The 14,614-nt window shown below is 43.9% G+C and overlaps 3 protein-coding genes across 6 annotated transcripts; 1 reads left to right on the forward strand and 2 right to left on the reverse strand.

Annotated features, from left to right (window-relative positions):
- The first annotated feature begins 242 nt into the window (after positions 1-242).
- On the forward strand, positions 243-7,509 carry ptpn2b (protein tyrosine phosphatase non-receptor type 2b). 2 transcript variants are annotated; one of them, XR_008696084.1, is made up of 11 exons: positions 243-492; positions 827-917; positions 1,013-1,113; positions 2,043-2,141; positions 2,649-2,786; positions 2,928-3,137; positions 3,534-3,695; positions 3,871-4,076; positions 4,368-4,463; positions 4,906-5,051; positions 6,672-7,509. XR_008696084.1 is itself a non-coding variant. In XM_029166993.3 (10 exons), the coding sequence occupies exons 1-10, from the start codon at positions 436-438 to the stop codon at positions 6,691-6,693; spliced, it is 1,182 nt and encodes a 393-aa protein (XP_029022826.1). In that variant the 5' UTR covers positions 244-435; the 3' UTR covers positions 6,694-7,509. The 2 variants fall into 2 exon arrangements, 1 of the variants encoding a protein (XP_029022826.1); XM_029166993.3 differs by lacking the exon at positions 4,906-5,051 and having other exon boundaries at positions 244-492.
- Positions 7,510-8,387: 878 nt separating this feature from the next.
- Positions 8,388-10,246, reverse strand: psmg2 (proteasome (prosome, macropain) assembly chaperone 2). Its single transcript, XM_029166994.3, has 7 exons — positions 10,063-10,246; positions 9,670-9,841; positions 9,525-9,583; positions 9,303-9,421; positions 9,025-9,204; positions 8,787-8,907; positions 8,388-8,690 (listed from the first exon to the last, which is right to left on the reverse strand). Exons 1-7 carry the CDS (start codon positions 10,117-10,119, stop codon positions 8,610-8,612), a joined length of 789 nt encoding a protein of 262 aa, XP_029022827.1. The 5' UTR covers positions 10,120-10,246; the 3' UTR covers positions 8,388-8,609.
- Positions 10,247-10,526: 280 nt separating this feature from the next.
- On the reverse strand, positions 10,527-13,779 carry zgc:136493 (uncharacterized protein LOC692276 homolog). Of its 3 annotated transcripts, none has more exons than XM_055512972.1 (7): positions 13,630-13,779; positions 12,571-12,674; positions 11,627-12,005; positions 11,343-11,517; positions 11,087-11,265; positions 10,924-11,020; positions 10,527-10,830 (listed from the first exon to the last, which is right to left on the reverse strand). In XM_055512972.1, the coding sequence occupies exons 1-7, from the start codon at positions 13,676-13,678 to the stop codon at positions 10,674-10,676; spliced, it is 1,140 nt and encodes a 379-aa protein (XP_055368947.1). In that variant the 5' UTR covers positions 13,679-13,779; the 3' UTR covers positions 10,527-10,673. The 3 variants fall into 3 exon arrangements, with proteins under 3 accessions (XP_055368947.1, XP_029023888.1, XP_029023889.1); XM_029168055.3 differs by lacking the exon at positions 13,630-13,779 and adding an exon at positions 12,814-12,976; XM_029168056.2 differs by lacking the exons at positions 12,571-12,674; positions 13,630-13,779 and adding an exon at positions 12,257-12,338.
- Positions 13,780-14,614: the final 835 nt, after the last annotated feature.

Raw genomic sequence — 14,614 nt, forward strand, 5'->3', positions numbered from 1 at the left:
CTATTAATTTCATCATATAACATTATATTAATGAATATATGACAATTGGTTTATTAAGTACATTTACTTTTAATATTTCCAGTATTTTTTGCTTCAGTAGAACTTTGAGTTTCATCCCTCACACGTTAGGGGAAAGTCGTTGCTTCAGACAGAGCGGCGCAGTTGTTCGACATCTCGTCATTCGTTTAAACTCCTTGTTGGATTAGTTTGACAGCTCTTGAAGGACCTCTTTTGGCGCATGCGCAGTCCGTGCCGCTTTGGGTATCAACTGAAGCGGCGATAACGGACAAACACTTAGCAAGAGGTCGCTAGCGCAGGGAAGTAATATTTTCCTTGACCAAATGCGTTTTGGGCTCAGTAAAGTAATGAGGTAAATATTAAGAAAGTTAAAAACAGTAACCACGTTCGGAACAAACTGGCACTGCCACGGTGAAAATGGACCAGGATTTTGAAGACAAAGACTCCGAGGGCCGGTGGCAAAAACTGTATCTAGTAAGTATGTTAGCACAGCTAGCATGAAGCTAACCCAGATTGTCACTACTTGAAGCGCGCATTTCTTTTAGAAAGCCAACTGCTCGTCTAGCTCATTAAGTTATCATGTTTCAGCCTATTGTGGACCACTAGCTAATTACCCTTTAATTGTTAGTTTACTGCAAGTTTTCATATTCATGGTTTATTTATAAACATGGTAATACGACTAGGAGAGCGCCGCCGTAACTTCAACCAAGCTCTTGTGTGTTGTAGTAACGGAGGTGACACACGTTGTTTGAGCTAAAAACACCGTCCGGTGATCGTTGTTACGTCTTCTCTCACAACAACTGTTTAGGAAATCAAAAATCTTTCCCACGAGTGCTCCTACAAGGTGGCAAAGTATCCAGAGAACCGCAACCGAAACAGATACAGAGACGTCAGCCCGTGTAAGTAAACATTCCACGCTGTGCACACGGTTCTCCAACGTAGCTCAATGTCAGTATTAAACCCATCCACTGCATCTTCTCTCTGTTGCTTCCAGTTGATCACAGCCGTGTTAAGTTGAAGAACACGGACAACGACTACATCAATGCGAGTCTCGTAGTCATGGAAGAAGCCCAAAGAAGTTACATATTGACTCAGGCAAGTATAAGGCAACTTTCAACTTTTTATTTGCATTATTGGAATAAAAAAATGTCAATGTCATCAAATGTTTTGGTAGTCTAAACCGTGATGTCCAGTTTAATAAAACAAAAATAAAAAGGTAGGCTTGGTCGAAGTAGGCTTGAAAATACATAGTCACTATGTCTTATCAGAAAACCACCGACTGTTTCAACTAGAAGACTCTGTAAATACACAGACATACTGCACAATTTTGATTATACTTATTTATAATTGCATAGTATATTTTATTAATGACGTAATAATGAACAGACTTCTCGAAAGCTAAAGTGAGTGAGTTAAATGTGTCTCCAGTATTGATATTTAAAGGGCTCGTGTCATAGTTAAGGTCAAAAGACTATGAGAGAAGTTTAACACTAAATTGCAAACTTGTTATCAATAGTTCCTTAGCTCAACCCACACAGTGGTATCTTCAACCCTCACTGCACAGCTATTGTAAAGAAAGCAGCCCCACCTTTTCATGCTACACCACAGAAAACTGAAACTTGGCTAAGTGATAAAACATGTTTTTTTAGCAGGTGGTGTTGCTCATCATGCATTTCATGGAATTTAAAAGTTTTGCTTAAGTCATTAAAAACTGAGATGCCGTGTTGCTTACACTAATTGTGCATTGACACAATTACTTAGTTGGGCAATTAAGACATTTGGAGTAAGTGAATGAAGGAGAATATCTATTAACATGTGTCATGTGACATATGTCCTTTTGTGAGGAAAGACTTGTTGACAGTGTCTCACGCTGGGTAGTATTACTTGTCAGGGTGACATTTGACATTTACTAATTCAGTGTGGTCCTGTCAGCTTATCCACATCATAACCTTTACTGGTGATTTCTTTATCTATTGCTTTAGTAGCACAATGTTAAAGACCCATTGTTTGTTTGTTTAACACAGGGCCCACTCAGAAATACCTGTGGCCACTTTTGGCTCATGATCTGGGAGCAGAAGACCAAGGCAGTTATAATGCTCAACAGGGTCATAGAAAAAGGCTCGGTATGTATGCAATAAACAACATCTAATTAAGTGGTTATCTATAATCAGCCTGGTTTCAAAAACACCTACACACAGAGAGACCCACTAGAAATACTGAAAAGACCACAGATGGGTTAGTCAGATAAGGACTCCTTTATTATAGTAGGCAGCTCTCTGATGTCTGTAATATGAGTTTCATGTGATAATTTGACAGATGTCTGAGGTAGTGGGGTGCAGCTCAACCTATTCATTTCCAGACATCCAGAATTCGCCTGTCTCTCACACACTAACCACACACGTCTATGTTTGTGTGGACACTCCGACATAGTTAATGTTTTCCTGGAAATAAAAAATAAAGAGCAGCTAGTGCACACACATGATTACTGTCACATGGTTTTTCTATGTAGCGAGGCTTTCAAGCTATTGTCTGTACTGAGAATTTTCTAAATGATGACACTGTCATCATATTTGTAATTGACTGACAAAATTTGGAGTTTTAACTGTTTTTTTCTCCATCTGCTGTGACAGGAAAAGTGTGCCCAGTACTGGCCCACGGCTGAGGAGAGGGAGATGTCCTTCAGAGACACGCGCTTCTTAGTCACACTGTTGTCAGAAGACACAAAGTCTTACTATACCACCAGAGTGTTGGAGCTGCAGAATGTTAATGTAAGATACCAGATCTTCCCAATAAATCTTACGAATAAAGAGGTCCAAAAGAAATTAGCCTAATTTCACCTCAGGCAGTACTGATAAAATCAGCACCTGTCAGTATTCTGGCTGTTAAGGTTTCTGTTTGTGTTTTCACAGACTGGGGAGAAGAGAGAGATCCACCACTTTCATTATACGACGTGGCCTGACTTCGGGGTCCCAGAGTCACCAGCGTCCTTCTTGAACTTTCTCTTTAAAGTGCGCGAGTCAGGAGCGTTGGGGGTGGATCATGGGCCGGCAGTGGTTCATTGCAGTGCTGGAATCGGACGCTCTGGAACGTTTTCATTAGTGGATACATGTCTGGTCCTGGTAAGTCCTGCCTCCCTGTCCGAGATGAAGTGTGGCCTTTTGCTTGACAGCATTCAGATTCTTTTTTTTAAATTTGAAATAAAAAAACAAGTGAGAAATGTCTGAATAAAACTTAAAATAAGTTTAAAAAAAAAAAAACATTCTCTTACTGATGCCTGGTTCAAAATCTTTCATGTGGTTGCAGCCCACGGCTTCTGGGCTGCCTGTAGGCATCCTTGGAAGCACACAAACACATGATGCACATCCAAGAAATGCAGCAAACAGAAACGGTCGACTGCAGGGCTTTGTCTCATCACCGTACGCTGACCGTTTCAGACTAGCACTGTGTAGTAGAGTCAATATGTGGTTTCAGTAAATCCCAGGAGAAAAAAGTGTCTTCAATGCTGTGTGCTTCAGATGGACAAGAGGAAAGAGCCCTCTTCAGTGGACATCAAAAGCATCTTGTTGGACATGAGGAGGTACCGCATGGGCCTGATCCAGACACATGACCAGCTGCGTTTCTCCTACATGGCTGTTTATGAGGGAGCCAAGTGCATCATGGGAGACGCATCTGTACAGGTGCCTGCACCACAGCTTCATTTTAATATGTTAGGAGACTGTTTTCTCTAAGAAATACATTAAAACATTAGCATTAGCAAAAATACCCTACCACTCTATAATTATACAGACAACAAGTCTTTTCAAGTTGGTCTTTTAAATGAATATATATGTACTTTGTTCCTTGCTCGTATAGAACCAGTGGCGGGAGTTATCCAGGGAAGATCAGGAGCCGACATCCGAGTCTCCCCCTGCAACTCAGCCTCAGGCCAGGTGTCCAGCAGAGCGCTATAACGGCAGCCAGCGAGGAGGTCAGCTAGAAGAGGAAGGAGACTACAGACAGGACAAGTTACCCGCGCAGTCTCCCTGCAAGGAGCAGGAGCTGGATGGCAGCACAACACAGTCAGTACACGCGAAGCAGCCGACAGTGCTGCTGAGTAATGCCAGAGAAATCACATTGGGAAATGCAAAATAAAGGCTTCAGCTTTGACCTAGATACATCATTTAGTTTGTTCATTGATGTGTAACCTATTAATTGTTATTTCATACAGAAAACCAAGCTTTTTTAAGATGATTTAAATTTTCATGTTACAAAGGACGTGACCTCAGTATCCATTTTTGATTAATAGCATAATCTTGCTTAAGTTTTTACATTTTCAGTTGTTTTTTCTTTTTTTTTTTTTTTTTTTGCAGCAAACGACGCAGAGAAGACAGTATCTCCAAGTCAGGCACAGCCAAAACCCCCCAAAGCAAGCCCAGGACAAATGACTCAGAGAAGAAGAGGAAAAGGTGATTAAGTCTTCAGACTAAAACCTCTTTTTATGGTTTTTACTCTTATTCTCTATTAGACTTTTTCTCAAAAAACAGTGTAAAACAGCAACATTAGAGATGAAAGAAATGAGTCAGTTTATGTAGTGATTCTACAAAGGAAATCCGGTGCATGACTCCAATAACAGAAGTCAGACTAGTCATTGCATCTAGGCTTCATTTTCACAGGATTTCTGACTTTTCACTTTCCCTTTTTCTACCATTCTCAGCCACTTACTTCATGTTCTCATAAAGCAGGACAGTTAGACCTGATGAAGCACTTCTTTCTGATGACTGTGCACCTCCCATTTCTGAGAAGTCTTGGTTTGTTGTGTGACATGTCAGCGTAGTACCAGTAATGCGACCAGTGCTACCGCCAATAATCACAAGCTCTTACTTCATTGTTGTGGTTCTTCCTGGACAGTTTGGCTTGCATTTGCTGCACATGACAGGAGCTGGCCTGTCCAGTGGGGGCACTGTATCTTTTCCCCCCTCTGAGACAGCAACAACAACCACGACGAGCACATTTAAAGGACGAAGTTTACCCACAGCTTTTTCTTGTACATGGAGGTGTGTGTGTGCGTGTGTGTGTGTGTGTGTATGTGTGCAGGCGCGTGCGTGCGCGCGTGTGTGTGCAGGCGCGTGCGTGCTTCTGTGTGATTTTCTTCCTCCTGGGGTTTTGTTTCCTTTTTGATTTGCTTGGCTTCTGTGGTTTGGAGTTGTGTTAATTTTTGCACTCTAGCATGGTGTGTGTGTGTGCGCGAGTGTGTGTGTGTGGTGTATGTGTTTGCGGTTAATGGTTGACAATGAAATGTCAGGCTGACTTGGAATACTGCAAGGTGCTAATTGATACTGTGCATCATATTCAAATTTGGTGGCAGCTTTCTGTTCAAATTCGGGTTACTGGAAGTTACTTGTCAATCAACAATCACTGATTTCCACATATATAAAGGTAGTTATTACGTAATCTGTTGTTGGGTAAGGTGCCTCGTAGACTAACTCATGGTTCATTTAAGCAGGTGGGTTGGTCTCTGAGTCTCGCTGCATGTAGTCACATATTCACCACTCTTACAATAGGTGGTGTTTTTTACTTGTAGTTCTGTTCATTTCAGAACCTGTTGAAAAAGTCTGAACCTCATCAAAAGAATCTTTTGGCTATTGTGATGCCAATTAAGGGGGTTGTGCTAAATTTAGGTGTTTCTCAGTACAAAGTACAGAAAGTCCAGTCTTCCGTGCGTGAGATCTCATCATATATCAGAGCTTTGTCTTTGCGTCTTTGAAACTTGGATAAACTGACCACATGTTAAAAACAAAATAAAAAAGCTAAACAATGTAACGTAACAAGCTTAAGATGCAAAATGAAACATTTTTCTATGCATGAACCTTTGGGCTGCTTGTGCGTCAGCTCCTCTGCGAGTGTCTACAACCTCCGATTAGCCGTGACACTCTTGTGGTTTTCTACCCAGACCGACACGCACGTATCATTAGAAGAGCATGATTATAACCTGGAGTTAAACACGTGGGAAGCCTCTTGTTTCTCCAGGGTGAAGCACATTTGCTATGTTTAAATCCCATTTTCCCAGCAGATTTTGAACCCGGTATTAGATCAGACTAAGGCCTGGTCTCAGACTTCACATCCTGGCAAGTCTGTCTTTATTTTCTACAAGATGAAACACACACAGCAGCAAATGACCTAGATGATACTTGCATTTTTGATGTAAATTGATTAATCAGTGATCTAAATGAAATTACTCACAAACTAATCCAATAAATGATCTGGGGATGGGCCTTGGATTAGCACGTAATCAAATGTAATGAGATGTTCTAATCTGAAGAATGAGAACGCTGTATTAGCATAGGAGCAGTGTGAAACGTTGCTTATTAAACACTGGCTGCTTTCAATGCACTGATAATTCATTTTAATGTTGGCGATGATGAAGGCGATCACAGACACTGAATGGTGCCACAGCTCCTGATAGCAGCTCAGCAGCTCAGCAACACTTCCTTTAGGCTTCCGCTTTACGTTTAATCTTCCAAATATCACCAAGCTCAAGATGCTAACTGGATCTTGTGGCACGTGTTCTTTTGATCACTCTTGAGCTTCTCTCACTCTCTATGCTCGACTTTTTGGATTTTTATTCTTTATTTTTAAAAATTCAATCTCTTGAAATGTTTTGTGTCTCATGACAGGGCAAAAACCAGCGACTGCTAACCTCCACCTGTAGCTCCAGCTCCAGCTCCGGCAGCAACGCCACCGTCGGCAGGGACCTCCATCTCTCCCCCAACTCCTGCTTTACTCTTCCTCGACTCCAAACAACTCTTCCTCATCTCTTTAGAAGTTAATTTGTTTTCACCGTAGCCGTCGAGCATCATTCAGCTGCACCGCACCTTGTCCTTCAAATTCCTGTTAGCGCCATCTCCCACATCCTTCTCTGGTCCACGCTTCACAGCTTAGTCATATCTCATTTTCTCATCTAAACTGTTTACATCCGACATCCTGACATTCTTTTAAGAGCACATTTAAAGACACACCAGCGCTTTAAACCTCGGCCACACCTCAACAACAGCCTGTTGCCTGTTCTTTCTTGCAGCTTTAATATGTTTTGCAGTTTGGACATCCTGTCACGCTTTTTTGCAAATATGAATTTAAGACTGAAAATCCGGGCTATGCATTGCCAATTTGTAATGGTCTTCATATGTTTATTTTTAAATACCATTTTCAGATGCACAAGTAAAAATGTTCTATTTTTTATAAGAGATTACTTGAAGTTTTCCACATTGATGACTGGAGGTTGTTTCTGCCTCCACCCACAAGAGAAAGCCAGTGGCATGTAAAGTTTTCATGATGTACATAGTGTTCTTTTTAAAAAGTGTAAAAAGACATATTTTTGCTTGTAAAAAAACAAAAACATGACAATGTTACACATTTGAATTTAGTAGAATGTCTTTTGAAATTAATTGGTCTTAAGTTTTTTTCTCCTCTAGAGTGTAAACTATAAATAAAAGATCCCATCTCTTATCTAGTTTACGTACAAACTTGTCTCTGTGCTTCTTCTGGCAGCTGAACCACCAGTCTGCATGCTGAGTTGTAATTAGGAGGACCACAGAATCGTGTTGCTTGGGGGGGGGTTTAAATGAATGAGGAGACTGACAGTAAATAGATGTCATTTCTTTACTTCCAGTTTAGCTAATTAAACGACAGGCGAGCGTGACGTCAGCTCATTAAGGCCCTGTCCAGGTCTAGGAGAACCCCAGAGGAAATGTGAGTCTCACATCATCTAAGCTCTCATCAGTTCAGCGCCATCAACAACACAACATTTTATACAAACGTTTTCCCTCCTTCTTTTTAAAGTGTTTTTAGACATTTTATTACAGATGAAATGTCTTCTCAGCAAGATTTTTTTCTGAAAGTGACTGATCTGTCAGATGCCTAAAAAAATGTTTTCATGTGTGAGACATTTTTAAAATGTAAAAATGTTCAAACAAATAGTACCCGACTTGATGTTACATCTATTTAAAAAGACTAAGTAGCATACAATAAATTAATATCATTCATCTAAAACTGCTTCATTTCTTTTAGTAACTAATTCACATTTTACAGCTAAAGTTTTAAGACAGCAGGATATTTATTATCCCCACAACCGCACTGCAAAGGAACCACACAATACAATGACACAGGCAGGAGGGAAACCTCACACTTGGCAAACTGCAAGTATCCTGTCTTGTTGCCAGAACTGTGTGAGTTGTAGTAATGTGTTGTAGAAAGGAATCTAATTACAGACAGGAGGGACTACCAGGAACACGACATGGCTCCAAGCCAAAGCACTTTCAGTTATGTGGGAGGAGGCAAGGTCCAGTGAAAGTAAACCTATCACTATTTATCATCTTAGATAAATTCACACTCGATTCCTGCTGGAACAGCCTTTTATTGGAAAAACATTCAAATCCTGTAATTCCTGGAACTACATTGTGTGGACATGTGGGGCCAATTCCTGTAGACGTTTGTATAAAGAAAGACTCATCAAAGAAACTGCAGCAGATTTGAAAAGTGTGTGAAGGTTCATATGGCATCAACAATAATACACCGTTAACGGTGTAGATGTGATCCCAGTCAGCACTAAAACAGGCTTAAAACAGTGCAGGGGGGATTCCGCTGCCAAAGAGAAGACTCCATGATGCTGGGACTTTCCATTTGTTGGGTTCTTGACTCTGAAACAAGTCAAACAAATAAAAGGATTTGTAGATTGTGAACTCTGAACAGGCTTTTGCAAATGCAAACGTTACTTCCTCGGGTCGGTCACTAACTGGATTGTCCAGCAGATGGAGCCAGTCGTTGAGCTGGTTGACGAGGGTGAAGGCGTCTGGGATGTTGTCGCCTTCTGAACAGAAGAGGAGCAGCACGGCCAGCGGTAGATCCTCTGCACAACTAAACGCAACATCATTAAAGAAAGAAATCCGTCAGTGACATATAAAGTGTATTCTCATGAGGACACTTTTCATTCAACGTGACGTTGACCAGACCGATGCTGCTCTCTGTCTCTACCTGTCTGTGTAGAGACCCTTGGTGATGCCTCCTCCGGGGATGTAGAGGCGCGGCTCTGCGTTGGCATCGGTCAGACCCGGGAAGGCTGCCACTCGCTCCATCTCCCTCCAGCCCAGCTCCTTCAGGGCCTCTGCACTCACCTTCAGCAGGGATGGAGTGAGCAGGTACCTGAGGGGAGCACTAGAGCCGACACACGTTCGTTAAGGGCTTTTAAGTCGTCAAACTGAAGGAATGAAGGGTTTCGGCGAGGCCCAGTGTTGATGTTGATGTTGACGAACCCCTGCAGCTGCTTGTCGTCCCTCTGGTAGGCGTGACTGCTAGACAGCACCACAGTCCTAGAGAACCCGCTGGCTTTGATCCAAGACACGATCAGCTGGCGAAACCGTTTAGATTTGTTCTGCAGTTACAGCAAAAATTGCATTGTGACGCTTCCACTGACATGTGCAGCTCACAGTTTGTTTTGAATGACGAGTTAAATACATGAATAACAGTGGATTCACCTGAATAATTGGGGCTCTGATCTGAAGAACTGCCAACTTCAGCTCTGGTGCTGTGTAAACTGTGGATTACAAGAACAAAGGAGTTGAGTTTTCCACATGTTCACTCACGTCCAATAAACAGAACATTTCGTCTCCACCAACGCACCTTCTGCAGGCGTGTGCATCTCCTCAGCATCTCCTTTGCAGGTGGGATACGGGTTGTTCCCAGCCATCGGGATCAGACAGTCCGTGTGTATGTGTCCCACTGTGCTCATGTGAAGCGTGGACACGATGAGGTCCACCGCCAGCTGACCCACGTTACCGACAGCCACCGCTGGCTGTGCGCGCAGCAAACAACGAGCAGAGACGTCACTGTTACTTTAGTAAAGGCCGTGCACGTGAATTCATTCACTCGTACAAATGAGAAAAACAAACGTCAAAATCAGTTTCTTTTGATCGGTTCACGCGTCCACGTACATTCAGACGACTGCGAAGTAACTGGTTATATTACAGATGTTCGCCTCTAAGTGAAACCACACGGTCCAAATGTGCCACTCACCATGACGAGGGTGAAATCTTTGAAGGAGGGCGACGAGTTCTCCAAAGCTATGAACATGATGCCGTTTAGACAGAGGAGTCACCGACGCAATAAGAGTTAAATCACTTTATGTTACACAAAACTTAATCCTGACAGCTTTCACTTTGGCTGCGGACCTTCTGATCGATTATTCTGTGTCGATTGTTGATGACTGTACTAGTTTGTCGTCCGCTTTGTGCCTGAATAGAATATAATATATTATTATATTATTTTGGGAAAAACGTTTCGTTTTTCCACAGTGACTGTAACAGTACTACTATTTTTGGAGGGTTTTTGGAGCACAATTTGAAGCCATTCAGTTTTAATCAGGCACATAAAAAGTCGACCACAAAGATTTTCTGCGCAGTAGAGATCTGCAACACAAACAGTCGTGAAAATTACCAGAGAAATGTACGTGTCAAGGAATTAAAACGAAAAGCCAGGTGGAAAGTTTGAAGTAGCTTTATTACTTATCTTATTTTAGGTTAAACGTCATTTTAAATTCATTCTTGATATGTAAGAGTTTTTTCTTACAGCAATTCTAAGCAAACATTGTCTCAAAATACCAACATAACTCTACATGAAGGCAGATATTATTTTGCTGTGACTTCATTGGGAACCACTTGGCCCTGTATCACAGCCAGAGCGCTGTCCGCCATCATCTGGACCATGCGTCGTGTTGTGGCGTAGGTGTGGGTGCCGACGTGGGGTGTGATCAGCACATTAGGGAGGCTGAGAAGAGGATGATCCCTGCACAGGACGGAGCACGCGAGGCGTTAGCAAAGAGCTGACTGGGATCCAGCCAGGGTCCAGTCCTGCTGGGTCAGTGTGTGTGTTGCCGACCTTGGTAGCGGTTCAGGGTGAGTCACGTCCAAAGCCGCGGCCCGGATGCTCCCACACAGCAGGGCTTTAACCAACGCGTCCTGGTCCACCACCAGCCCTGAAACAGCAGAGCCACAGTGAAGACGCCGCTTCCCTCACGTGGTCTAAGGCGACGCCGTCCCACCTCTGCTGACGTTGACCAGCGTTGCCGTGGGCTTCATGAGCAACAGCTCTCGGTGGCCGATCAGGCCCGTGGTCTCCGGCGTCAGGTTCACCGCCACCATGACGAAGTCGGACCCTTGGAGCAGCTCGTCCACGTTGGGGCAGTAGGTCGCTCCCACCGCCCGCTCGTCCTCGACACTCCTGCGTGAAAGACGAGGTCGCGGTTACAGTCGCAGTGAAGCAGTTCTACTGGTTTTGGAGGATTCACCAGAATTCACCGTCGCTTCCTGTTGTGATAGAGGATCTTCATGTCAAACCCTTTACTCCTCTGAGCGATCTTGTATCCGATGTCTCCCATTCCGATGATTCCCAGAGTGGAGCCTGTGACCTCAACTCCCAGCAGATTATTGGCTATCGGCGCGGCGGCTTTGGGGTCAACGGCGACCTGGTGACCTGTGGGAACAGAGAAAAGGGTTCTAGCCAGTTCGAGTCAGTTCTAGTCAGTTCTAGTCAGTAGCACGTGACAGCACCGCCGTCGTCGCACTCAGGATGACCTATCGACCTTCAACGATCCTCCGGGCCGACGCCAGGAGCAGACCCATGGCCATGTCTGCGGTGGCGCTGCTCACCACTGCCGGCGTGTTGGTCACCTTCACCCCCACGCTGTTGATGTACCCCACGTCCAGGTGGTCCACGCCCACCCCCCCGTTGGCGACCACCTTCAGCGACGGGAGCAGAGCGAGCAGCGCCGGCTCGGCGACGGGTTGCGCGTTCCACTGGAACACGGCCCGGATCCTGGGACCGTGCAGCCGGGGGTTCTGCAGGAAGTCTCTGTGGCTGATGATGTGGAAGTGTCGCGTCAGGACGTCGGTGACGTCCTCGAGGAGCCCGTCTCCTCCCACCTCTGAGATCAGAGCCCAAGGTTTCTCCTCCTCCATCACCTGCAGCAACAGAGGATCCAAACACAAATAACATGTTTATGATTATGTGTAGTATGCAAAAAAAGCTCCATAGCAGATAATTCATTTGAACCAGTACAGTGATTGAACAATCTGGACCTGCTGTTGTTACTGTAGTTTCCAAGATGAAGACTTAAAACCCCTTCTTATGAATTATCATGTTAATAAAGTGTTAATTTTGCATTCAAAGATAAAGAAGATAAAATCAGAATCAACTTTAAACTTAAACTTACAGAGCTCAGCCAACTCACTACCTCACTGGTGCTTCTGGTTTTGGCGTCTTGACACAGGAAGAACTCCTAAGGGATCTTATCTTATCTTTCAAAATAAGAGCTTTCTAAGGCAACTAAAACCAGTGATTTAAACGGAATGTAAATGCAACACAACTGCTGTTAATGGTCAGATTAACTAAGCTGTTGCTGCATTGCTGAGTAATTGGGTTCTCAACATTTTATATCTGGTAACTGTCAAACAGAACCTGACCCACCAGAATCAAACTAACACTTAAGCTAAAACTGGAGCACATGCTGTATTATTTGTACTGTACCTTCTGGTGTCGTTGTGCTGTGGTTTTAAAAACCCACAACCTTTGTGCTAGAGCCCACAGTTTCTTTACACACCTGACGTAGCGGAGATGACTCATCCGGGCTCCTAAGTTAACAATAGATCATTTGAAAGCATGCATTGTTTAAAATAAATAAAAACAGTGAAAGGCCACAGGTTAAACTACAAACTAACTGACAAGCAGCTCTGACTGAACATGCTGAAGCTGTAGTGGTCCTTTCATTACCGTTTTCAGCTGGGACCTGCTGTTTCTGCAGTAGAAACCAAGTTTAGCCTGAACTCACTTCACTTAGATAATAATTAAACAGACTCAGTTTGAGGAGCAGAGCAGAGGCTGGTTATTGGTCACTCCCACAGAGGTCAAAGGTCAGTAAACGCCCACAGAGTAACTCTGTTACTGCCTTCTGTAGTTCTTACATAATCAGACGAAGTGGCCACAGCGAGAAAGCGTCTTCACACACGTGCTTTAATTCACTAATAAATAAAGGATTCTTGGATCTTCTGTGTGATCTGCATTTGTCGCAGCTGCAGCTCTTTGTGTGCAGTGCAACAACTCGACCACAACAGGGTGAGCGCGAACGGAAAGACAGAACGAGACGAAGGTTAGAACTGGTGAAAAAACACCCAACGAACCACAGAATGTAAAGAAAGCTCAGGGTGAGGTCAGCTCTCGGTGGAGGTGGAGCTGACGTCAACCACAGCACGCAGGTTATAATTAGCATTTATTAGCTGCTGTCGTCGTGAAATGAAAGCAACTGCAATGTTTAGCTGTGTTTTGCAGCGTATTAAAAATAAGAGTGAAATTCTTCTGAGCTGCCTCAGGCCACAGGCGCGGTCTCCCGTTGAACCACTAGGGGGCGCCAACACGTGACCTGTGACGGAACGCGACTCGTTAGAGCAGTTTATTTATTGAAATCTGCTCAGTGTGTGTGTGTGTGTGTGTGTGTGCAGGTGGATTTGCAGGTGTTGTTTGTTCAGCATTTTCTATTACTGTATTGTCTCATTTCACACCCGTAGACACGTTTTATCTATGAATACACACGTGTGAAACCCTGCACGTCGCCTCCTGTACCATCATGCACCACATGCATGACCCCACGGTCCCCCTGAAGGCATCTGCTCCGTCACATCTGTGGGGATCCTTCCTCCGCGTGCCCGTCCACAGGTCCCGTCCTCTCCCGGTTTATTTGCGGCCCTCGCCGCCTGTTCTGGCCCCGGGCCACTCAGGCTTTCATTAAGCCCAGTTCAGATCACCAGCCAAGCTCCACTTCCATCTGCTGCCACGCCCAACAGCAGGTGGCCTTTTAGCAAAGTGCTGATTCACGTGGTCGTTATGTCTCTGCTTCATTAGCCAGCGTTCTGGATGCTGGTGTCAGGACTCTTAACGAGGGCGGAAATGTTCTTTATGTCACGTCAGGGTGTCAGAAAAACAAAAGCCCCGTTTTCATGCATTTTGAGAAAGCCGTAACTGCTGGTTCATCAGCTGGTGCTGTTGTTCGGGCCTCGCGTTACATCATGACTCAGGCTGTCACGCTCCCGTGTCCGCAGACAGGTGAGGACGGAGGAGCCGCTAATCGACTGCTGACGTCGGTCCTCGCGTCCGTCCTGATTTAGCTTATCGACGCCACGCAGCTCCCTGAAGTCAAAGTGTAGGTTCTGTTTGCGCTGCCTGTTCTGAGTGGACAAAAATAAAACGCCCGAGACCTCGCCGTTGGATCTGCTGCTTGTGCTGCATTTATATCTATCTTAGCTCATTTAAAGTTATTCATTCAGGACATGTGCTGGAAATACAATTAAGAATTAATTTCACTAAAATGCTAATATTGCACTATAAAAATTCAAATGTGAAAAAATATTACTTTTAAATTAGTTTTACATTAATCCACTGCTTTTAAAACGCACGAGCATGTTTCAGGATTCTGTTTGCACAAGATCTGTCTAATATTGCATATAATATAATATAAATATTATTTTATCGCACAAATGCACCTGAACTAGAGCTGCAGAGTAAAGTGTTCTTCAGATGG

Source organism: Betta splendens, chromosome 11, assembly GCF_900634795.4.
Source record: "Betta splendens chromosome 11, fBetSpl5.4, whole genome shotgun sequence".
NCBI classification, from domain to species: domain Eukaryota; kingdom Metazoa; phylum Chordata; class Actinopteri; order Anabantiformes; family Osphronemidae; genus Betta; species Betta splendens.